The sequence below is a fragment of the Lepisosteus platostomus genome, chromosome 11 (assembly GCF_059453375.1).
Source record: "Lepisosteus platostomus isolate fLepPlt1 chromosome 11, fLepPlt1.hap1, whole genome shotgun sequence".
Taxonomy (NCBI): domain Eukaryota; kingdom Metazoa; phylum Chordata; class Actinopteri; order Semionotiformes; family Lepisosteidae; genus Lepisosteus; species Lepisosteus platostomus.
Genome location: NC_142621.1, coordinates 43,097,309 through 43,107,611, shown reverse-complemented (window position 1 = coordinate 43,107,611; position 10,303 = coordinate 43,097,309). Strand labels below are relative to the sequence as shown.

The 10,303-nt window shown below is 50.8% G+C and overlaps 1 protein-coding gene across 1 annotated transcript; it reads right to left on the bottom strand.

Moving 5' to 3' along the window:
* Positions 1 to 5,316: 5,316 nt before the first annotated feature.
* LOC148652742 (actin, cytoplasmic 1) lies at positions 5,317 to 10,018 on the bottom strand. The gene is made up of 6 exons (XM_088599848.1): positions 9,863 to 10,018; positions 8,324 to 8,450; positions 7,903 to 8,142; positions 6,804 to 7,242; positions 6,002 to 6,183; positions 5,317 to 5,825 (listed from the first exon to the last, which is right to left on the bottom strand). Exons 2-6 carry the CDS (start codon positions 8,447 to 8,449, stop codon positions 5,682 to 5,684), a joined length of 1,131 nt encoding a protein of 376 aa, XP_088455974.1. The 5' UTR covers position 8,450; positions 9,863 to 10,018; the 3' UTR covers positions 5,317 to 5,681.
* Positions 10,019 to 10,303: the final 285 nt, after the last annotated feature.

Genomic DNA, 10,303 nt, shown 5'->3' with positions numbered 1-10,303 from the left:
CCCACCGCGCACCTGCAAGACGGCACCGCGCTTCTCGACCAGGAGCTGCTGCGTGTCACTGACTCAGAACTGCGCGGGCGGGGGATAAGGAAAGATGTGTAAATTACTGCCGTTTATGCATTAAAATAATTTTTAAAACGTGCGAGAGCTGCCCTTGTAACTGATGTGAAAAAGTGCCAGGTCTTTGGCGTCATGAAGCCCTCCACTTTCCCAGAGTGTCTCAATTCTACACAAGCCGTGTTTCACGAATCAGTTTGGGCTGGTTTGAGCCCCTCGTGGGCTTGGATAATGGGGATTTCTGGCCCGTCAGGCCCACTAATGGAAAATGGGTGAAGAAAACGCGTAGCGCTTCTCCCAGGTCTCATTTCCAAGGTTTTCGGGGATCCTTACACGTGTAATTTCCGGCGTGCTTGAATGTTCTAGGTGCGCAACCACTCCGTATTTGCAAAAACACCGATTTGCCCGATTGTCTCTCGAAAAGACGCACTACAGTGGAGGGGCAGAACATAAAAAAATAACATCATAAAATGCCGACAGCGGCATTTGTATTGCAGGCAGAGACGGGGTGGCGATGTAGAGTTAAATATCATATCTAATAATCATGTTTTTTAAAAGAAGTCATATTAGGGCTGTTAAGAGGTGCGGTACAAAATGTCAGAGGCGTGCTAGTTTCACGCACTGGCTGATAGATGCGAGGCGACGAGCCGAGGGCGCTGGCTTTGTGCTCGCGCTGGGATGTTTCCGCCAAGTGAGAACAAGGAACGGGGAGGGGCCAACGCAGGGGCGGGGTGAGTACCCAATCACAGCTCCCCTTGTGCCGGGGCCTGACGTTCGCGGACCCCTTTTAACCAATCAGCGCGCTACCATCGGCTCGTACCCACGTGGGGCCCGGAGCCGCTGACAAAAACAGCGGCCGGTCTTTCATTCCGATCCCGCCAATCGGCGGCGACCGAGGTGTTAATCTGAATCCTGATTGGCTCAAGAGGGATTTCTTACGGCTCGCACTCCTTTCCTTTAACATCTTTAACCCCTTCCTACCATTTAATCAGAACCGGCTCGCACAATGAATCCACGCTTAACGAAATATTGACACAGGACCTAGGTAGCTTGATATATTCCCGTTATATTAGATAAAACGTGATGAACGAGCCACCTTCCGAAAGGGGGGGGGGGACCTCATACGTTTTCCTCACCTCTGACTTTGTTAACGTCCATATGGTTCACAAAAATATATTCGCACAGATTCTGGTATAATCTAAAATGTAAGAAAGTCGAACGATGACTTTCTGTGTTTCAAAAACATTGAAAATTGAAAAAGCAGGGGAAAAAAGTATTTCAGTGGTTTATAGGCAGTCCCAGTGGACGCTGTTTACCCTCCAATTACCCTACCTGACGCCTGCTTTGTATGAGACTGCTGGAGTACAAACCACGGGTGTTCAACACACGGACCATCACCACTTGACTTGTTTTATTGTCAAGCAAGCGAAGTCTGCGGCACCGCCTCAGAGAGACGCAGGCCCGACGGCTCTCCCTTTGCGGGGCGACCCCCCCCCCCGGCCGCCGCAGAGAAAGCGGGGCAACTCGCCCGCGGAAACTTTTCCTCCGTTTTTAGCACCCTGTATTTATCATCCCCGCGCTCAAGCTCGAGACTAAGCTGTCCTGTACTTTGCAAATCGGCAGGAGTCCGGCAGCAAGGCAGTGCTGAGGCCCATATTTAACGGGCCGTCTTAGTTTCCCTGTGTCAGGTGGGACGGCGAATCGGCTCTGCAGCCGAAGGATTGAATACAGCTGGCAAGCTGTCGCTGTTTTATTGTGCAGTATAGGAATGCTTTAGACGCCCGTCAAAGTGTGTAGGTGACGTGAGTTTGCCCCGAACGTACCTAGAAGGGCGACTTTAATTACGAAGCAATAAAAGCAGTTGCCTGGCGTTGTAGTCCTGCTGTTTCATAGCTACGCAGAGCCCCACCCCCGGTACACTGGACACCAGTATTTTCTGTTCTCAATACGTGAGGCAGCAGCCGATGGGCCTTGGGGCTCCGGGCTGGACTGTGGACTCCCATCTGGCGTGGAGCGGTCCCGTTGAACACGCAGGCGAGAAACTGCACCGACACCGCTCTCGCGTCGGGGTGCGAATTCTCGGGGCCCATCGTGGTAACTGGGAGAGAATGTGTTCTTAATTGGCTCCGATAAGGTTAAATAGGGGATCCGGGAGAAGCGAGCCCAAAGGCCCGAAACACCAAACAAAGAAACTACAACCCTGCCACCCCGTGGACACAGTGGCGAGTTGCACGAGACGAGAACTTGCACAAGGAAACGAAGGAACTTCGGCGTCCCTCTCCTCGCTGTGTTCAGATCTATAACAATGGACCTGTTAGGCATTTACTGCTACTGCTGCTTCTACTAAATAATAACGGATGCTGCTTTAAATCTGTTTTGGAATTTATTCCAGCGTAGGTCGCCGGGCTCCTCGTCACTTTCGTGTGCTGAGCTAGGAGTGTGTGCAGTGACTACAGGACGGAGGTTCTGATCCATTTTCCCAGCGTAACGTGAAAATAGAGCGTTTCACGACTGTTTAAGGGATGTAATTAAAAATAATAAGATAAATACGTAATTTGTACAACCTAGTGATGAAAAGGAATCTAATTTTCTGAAAATTCTTACTCCTCACTTCTCGTATAATGTCCTTACGCCTTCAGTCTCGGCCCTCGGTCAGTCTGAGTGCAAAGACAAGGCAGTGTCGGGTGAGCTCTGGGTGTGTGTGTTGTTTGTGAGATCTTCCTGCTGCACAGTTTGTGTGTGTTTATGAGATCCTGTGCTTGGTATGTGAGTGTGTACATGTGTGTGCATTGTTTGTGAGATCCTCTGTGCAGGTCCTGGGTGTTGATGTGTGTGTGTGCATGTTTGTGTTTGTGAGATCCTCTGTGCTGTTTTTGTGTATGTGTTGATGTGTGTGCTTGTGTATTTGTGTTTGTGTTGGTGTGTGTTGATCTGTGTTTGTGCATGTGTATGTGTGTTTGTCTTGGTGTGTTTGATCTGTGTGTGTGCATGTGTATGTGTGTTTGTGATGGTGTGTGTTGTGTTTGTGATGGTGTGTGTGTTGCATGTGTTGATGTGTGTGTCGTGTTTGTGATGGTGTGTGTTTGCGGGTGATTTGCTGCCATGGTCCCAGTCCTCTGGGCGTGGTGTCGGGTGATGGGAGCAGAGATGATTCCGCCTGGGACGCTGTGCCCGCAGTCCGGCTCTGAGAGGACAGGAGAGCCGGCGGAGAGACGGGGCCGGGGCGCTGCGCCTCCTGCCGTGAAGTGGAATGGCGGTACAGCGGTTAATAGGGTAGAAAGAGCTGGGGGCTGTTAACTCCGAAATGTTCATTTTAAACCCTGGTGTCTCGCCGATTGCGTCCCCACCTCTGGCGGCGGAAGCGTAATGATGGCCATTTGAGTGTCATCAGAGGCGCGCAGTAATGGGCTCTGAAGCACCATTTCGACGTGAACCTGGCGGCTTCACTCAGGAAAAACATCTGGTTCACCATCCCGCGCCCCTGCCTGCGCCAGATGCAGCACGGAAAGAGGGCAGCGCCTCTCTGCCCGCTAATGTTGCATGAAATACCAGGAAGGCGCCCCACGAGCAGCACACATCTACGTGTAAATACACAGCACACCTGCGTGTGTCCGTGCGATATACTGTCTGTGGAGAGGTAATGGATGTGGGTAATATTAAATGTGAATAGCTATGCTGGAGTGCCACACGGAAGAACGCTAGGAAGATTGCAAAGGAGGCCGTTCAAGTTCGTCTATCCCATTAATCGGTGTGGGATGGAAGTTAGTACTTAATTGACTTCATCCAGCTGTCTTCTGAAAGAAGCCGGGGACCCTTCAACAACGTGGCTGGGCGACTTGTTCCACACCCCTACAACCCTTTGGGTACAGAACTGCCACCTGTTCTTGGCTGTAAAAACACTTTCAATTAGTTTCCACTTCTGTCCTCTGGTTCGTGTTTACTGCATGTACAGCCAAGCCTCTTAAGTTCACTTCATGCAGCCCTTTGCTCTTTACCGTGTGTGTGAAGAAGCTGCTTCAGCCAAGGAGTCCGAGCTCAGCAGTAAAACTTTGCGCTGCTGGGAGCTCTTTAACGTTTTCTAACTCTTTAAATCATCCACAGCGGAAGATTTCTGAGAAAGTGCTAAAGCCGCCTAGTCAAGCTAATTATCGGCTCAATTAGGTCATTAAGAGCAGAAATGGAAAGGAAACCCACTGACACCCCGACACCGCGGCCCCCGCAGGACAGGAATTGTGCACGAGTGCAGCAAGCTGATTGGTAGGCAGCTAGTGAACATGATGGCAAAACTCACTAAGGATTTTAAGAGCTTTGCTGCCCCCTAGCGGTCAGTCCCCCACATTGACAGGACGGGCAGGACAACGCTGTTGCACAGCATGTATGATCACCCGCAAGGCCGCCTCCAGGTTTCCATTATTAACTAAATCGCCGAGACCGATGCTTGAATCCAATCTACACGTTAGAATGATTGCAGTCTGCTTAGTAACAAAACAAATGTAGAGAATAAGAGAATTAATAAACTGAGCAGTAGATATTTCAAGAGAGGCAGGGGTATCTGAGTACTTAATACACAGATGTATGTTCCAATTCCAGAGGACTGCACACAGGAGTTTCAACTCTTCTATAGACTGATTGATCTGACTGACAGTGCAGTGTGGGTAGTTCTTGGACCCGATGTCAGCATCCTCTGCATGCACCAGGGTTGTAGAAACTTAAAGCATGTTGGACATGCACCTTCGGATGGGATACCACATGCAGCAGGATAGCTTGTGTACACGGACCCAATCATCCCCAGGCGTACAAAGCCTGCGTGCCGATTTGTGGGCCTCAGCTGCCATATAATGGGATCAGAGGGACCCTGCAGTTCTCCAGTCAGGCCAGTAGTGTTAAACCCTGGTCACAGGGGAGTCAGTTAGCTCACCATCCTGGAGTGACGGAGAACTGGACAATACTGCCCCCTAGTCAACTGCAGTCCACCAACACTAGCACAACATGCATGGAAACCAGAACAGTCACTTGTCAAGGCACAGGACAAGCCCAGCACAAACAAAAACCCCCACCATGCATCATTTTCTTTAAATGGAACTAAAAGTGGAAGTGTCGCACATTTGTTTTGCTGTACAAGTACTAAACCATTTACTGCATTGCTTCATTTTCACATGAGCCTCAACAAGATAGTATCCATATTTGAAGAAACCATGCTCCACATATGGCAAATTGAGCTGTAGCATGCATTGAATTAAAAAGGGAAGAGAAAGTTGTTTTTCCATCTTTTATTCCAAGAGCAACTGCGGAATTTTACATCAGGGAATGTACACCGTTCTTGTGGTGGGGAAAAAAAAAAAAGGCAACATACAAAAAAAACTATGTATATAAATGTACAGGCAAGATGTCAGGACTTGGGCTGGAGTTTTGATTACCCAAGCAGCAAGTCACAGAAGGGGGGTGGAAGGGAATGCTTGGGTGTGCGATGTCACAATGGGGCACCTGCTTTGAACAGCAGTGAAGCATGACGCAACAGTCCAACTACTGTTCTCAGGCTTTTCAAAGTCATTACATCACCATCCTAGGTTTCCTCATTATGCCACCATGATGAACAGGAACAAAAATAGTCACAGTCCATTCCGTTAGAAGCATTTGCGGTGGACGATGGAAGGACCGGACTCGTCGTACTCCTGCTTGCTGATCCACATCTGCTGGAAGGTGGAGAGGGAGGCCAGGATGGAACCGCCGATCCAGACGGAGTACTTCCGCTCCGGGGGGGCAATGATCTGGGTGGGAGAAAAGGAAACTGTTTTGACAACTGTTGGTAAGCTGAGGAAGAAGATTGAATAGAGACACTAGCTTGCAGAAATGTGCTGCACCATGGCAAATAGGTCAAAGCATGCATTGTTACTGACCATTTTGCACTTGCAGTACAGCTGTAAAAAAAAAAAAAAAAACACACCTTGATTTTCATTGTTGCAGGTGCCAGAGCAACAATCTCCTTCTGCATTCTGTCTGCAATGCCAGGGTACATGGTGGTACCACCAGACAGCACTGTGTTGGCGTACAGGTCCTTACGGATGTCGACGTCGCACTTCATGATGGAGTTGAAAGTGGTCTCATGGACACCACAGCACTCCATGCCTGCACAGAGGAAGACAGTCAGGATTAGGAAAGAAAGCTGTTCAGTTAGTATTTCCCCAGTCTGTTCTATTGCAAAGAAACTTCATCATACCACAAAGACTATGCATTTTAAGTTTTTCCTCTTGTACTCCCCTCCCTCCCCCCATTGCAGGGGGAGTGGATAGACCCAAAACATTTTAACCGCAACCGACACCCATTGAAAAGCCACTCCAATGTCAGCAGGTTGTGAAGGTACCGGGGCTTTCACAGATATCAGGAGTCGCAGATCCTGCGACATCGGACTCGGGTCTGTGGTCATTACTCCTTACCTGGCTTGAAGGAATTTTAAAGACACCCACTATTGTACGCGACACCTCAGGAATAACCACTGGGCCATAAGAGGAATGAGCACTCTTTAACCCCCATTTGCAATAGTGTGAACATAGCCGAATCTGAAGAGAAGACCCATCTGTAACACCATTGCAACTAGCGGCACTCTGGAGCTCCACCTTGTGCACATTATTCTCTGGCCATCCTCTTTACAATGAAACGAGCCCCAGACCCTCACTGGACTGCACTGTGACCCCCCCTGCATGCCTACACTGCTGGGTGCCACCACCTGCCGAAGACCTGCCACCTACCCAAGAAGGAAGGCTGGAAGAGGGCCTCTGGACAGCGGAAACGCTCGTTGCCGATGGTGATGACCTGCCCGTCGGGCAGCTCGTAGCTCTTCTCCAGCGAGGAGGAGGAGGCCGCCGTCTGCATCTCCTGCTCGAAGTCCAGAGCCACGTAGCAGAGCTTCTCCTTGATGTCGCGCACGATCTCGCGCTCGGCCGTGGTGGTGAAGCTGTAGCCGCGCTCGGTCAGGATCTTCATGAGGTAGTCCGTGAGGTCGCGGCCAGCCAGGTCCATACGCAGGATGGCGTGGGGCAGGGCATAACCCTCGTAGATGGGCACGGTGTGGCTGACGCCGTCGCCCGAGTCCATGACGATACCAGTGGTCCGCCCTGAGGCGTAGAGGGACAGCACGGCCTGGATGGCCACGTACATGGCTGGAGTGTTGAAGGTCTCGAACATGATCTGGGGGGTGGAGAGGGGAACCAAGTTACACAGGTGAGCGTCACAGCAACTGAAGGCTCACAACGGCAAGGCCAACACCTCGCATCATGCATGTGTAACATTATGGTCAGTGTTTAGGGCCTGCTAAAAGCATTGTTACAGCACACCCACGTAAGCAGTGCACACAGGTACAAGATTCTCTTGCACTCAAGCTTTGTACTACAGTTGGGGACAGTGAGTGCGTGGAAAAGTATAAACCAGGGTGGGTTTAAAAGCCTAAGCTCACAAAATAAAAGCCAACATCACAAAAGGGAGATGCAGGATTGTTTGCCGAACTGAAGATTCATTTAGATCCAGCAAGGATATTATTTCACCCTATACCCAAAATGGATGTTGGATTAGATAAACACAGGGTGACCAACCTTCGCCAGAATGGCAAATTAACCCCTGCCCAAGATACGTTCCCATTTCCACTGCTCTTTATGGAAGTACTCTGGACCCTCTGAAAGGACAGCTTCCTTCAATATAGGAGCTTTATGTCAGACTTTGGTCTGGGACAAATACACTGGCCACACAGGAAGCAGGTATTGTTCTACCACACCTCCTCTCTCGGGGCGAGAAAGACTCCGATAGGTCCCACTCAAGTCCCACATACACCCGCCACACGGAGGGCAAGATTACCTGCGTCATCTTCTCCCTGTTGGCCTTGGGGTTCAGCGGGGCCTCGGTGAGCAGGACGGGGTGCTCCTCGGGGGCCACGCGCAGCTCATTATAGAAGGTGTGGTGCCAGATCTTCTCCATGTCGTCCCAGTTGGTGACGATGCCGTGCTCGATGGGGTACTTCAGGGTCAGGATACCCCTCTTGCTCTGGGCCTCGTCCCCGACGTAGCTGTCCTTCTGGCCCATGCCCACCATCACGCCCTGCGGGAATTCGGCAGCAAGTTAACCGACTGCCCCAGCTCCAGCTTCGTCATCCCAGGTTACTCCGCCATCTTAACAGCCAACACCCGCTCGTGAGCCGGACCTCATGGCAAGACCCTTAAAGCCTCTAGATCAATGGCATTCACCGCCACCTTAAAGCTACAGGAGCAGGTCTGCTCACCTGGTGTCTGGGACGTCCCACGATGGAGGGGAACACCGCACGGGGCGCATCATCCCCGGCAAAGCCAGCTTTGCACATTCCAGAGCCATTGTCGATGACCAGGGCAGCAATATCGTCGTCAGCCATTCTGTGCGGGGAAAAAAGACGGATCCTTTCAAAACACCTCCCCCAGACCGCAAAGTCTCAGGCACTGGACAAATGCAGACCAATGGGGGGGGGGGGGGGTCGATTGAACCTCGTTTCCTGGAAGCAGGCTAAGCCAGCACATACCAGAAAAGCTACGTTTTATCTAAACCAAGGCACCGGCAAGAGAAGAGCAAGCGTCTCCCCAGTCCAGCGGCAGGCATAGATCCAGTAAAAGGGAGATCGTTTTGAAAGTTCAGATTACTCTCTACGCCCGAGTATCCTTCCTCACTCATCACGGCCGTCCTTTCAAAGCTCTGAAGTCTCGTTCTCGACACCTGGCATACACTGAATGAACAGAAAATTGTACGGCGCCCGTGTGGGTCGCGTTCATTTTCGGACACGACGAGAAGTCACAAAAAAAAACCAAACAATATTAAACCAGACGTTGAAGTGCGGTCCACAAATGCCACGTGTGGACCGAACCGTGTAGAAAAATTGTTGTAATTAAAAAAAAAAAGGTACAACAAAGGAGGTAGTTGCTCGGGACGCCGTAAACGCATTAATAATGAAAGGATAAATATGCGGTTACTTTATCTCTGGGTACAATTGCCTCGTTAACTTAACAGCCAGCACTACAAAGCCGGGTTATCCCCTTTCACAAAGCAGGAATAACCCCACCCTGCCGGCCGAGCTGTCGCCCGCCAGGCTGTCGGACATGAATAATTCAGCTCACCGAATCGGCTACCCGCCGCGGTTACCGGCTTATTGTGGCATTTTGGGCTATCAAGCCCCCCCTCAGCGCAAAAGAAAAGTGCCGTCCAACCCTCACTGAAGGAGGCAGGCTCGATTTCGCCACGTCTCTTCGCTTTTAAAGTGAGGTGCGGGCTCGGGACCCAGCCCGGAGGAGAATGAATGAGGAGCGGACAGCCACTCCCCTCGCAGAGGCGCGCCGGAGAGGATGCGAGAGCATCTGGTGTCAGGACCGCAAGGCTCGATCACGGGGGTCCCTCCGCCGTGCACAAGTCGGACAGCCGTGAAACCAAGCACTTCGTTTCCTTGTCTAACGATTTGCAACATCCCGACAGTTTATTGGGGGGGTACAACACGGACGGACCGACTGCCCTCACGTTTTAAAGTGACTAGAGAAAATGAATGGAGAGCGGTAAATATGTACTTCTAGTAGTGGAGTTTACTGCCACTTGTTCAGGCACTCCGGAACTCATATTCCCAATAACGGCACGACTTTAGCACAAGTTCTCGTTCTACACGGGCTATCGGCTAAGGCAGACAGCCTTTCGCCTCCAGAAAAAGGCAAGCCGAAGACAAGCAAATAAGCAATTAAATGCGTCTTCATAAACCACCTGCAAAACATACCCAAACGCTAAACGAGGTACAAGTTCAAGCCCCGGTTACCTGTAGCAAAAGGCGGTGTCCTAGTGCCTTCGGGAGGATGGAGGTGTACGAGCACGCAGAGACGTCCGCAGCCGGCGGGTGACCGAACTGTCCGGCTCCTTCTCCCTTTTCAATCTCACAACACGAGCCCGGCCCTCCCTCCGCGCGCACCTAACCTCGCCAAATATGGGCATCTTTCACAAAAAAGCGTCGGGATTGGCTGCCAAGGTCCCTGTTCACGTGACTTCCGGACTCTGAACGTGGCCTGAATCCCCCCCCCCGCCGGAAGCTACCTTGGAAACGCTGAGTTACCTGTTTGGTAATGACCGGTGTAAAACTGGTTGATGGGTGAACTTGGAGAAATAAAAATAAAATTAGACTGATGATAAAAATCAGGGTCCGGTAAATTACCCGTGTTGATCAATCTTTATCTAAAATGGCAAACTCTTATTATGGAAATAA

Bases quoted from the DNA above. Each gene is read 5' to 3' on its own strand.
- LOC148652742 (XM_088599848.1), bottom strand. From the start codon at position 8,449: ATGGCTGACGACGATATTGCTGCCCTGGTCATCGACAATGGCTCTGGA. The intron at 8,143-8,323 runs GTGAGCAGACCT...GAATTCCCGCAG, and splicing joins TGGGACGTCCCAGACACCAG to GGCGTGATGGTGGGCATGGG. The intron at 5,826-6,001 runs GTGTGTTTTTTT...TCTCCCACCCAG, and splicing joins CTGCAACAATGAAAATCAAG to ATCATTGCCCCCCCGGAGCG.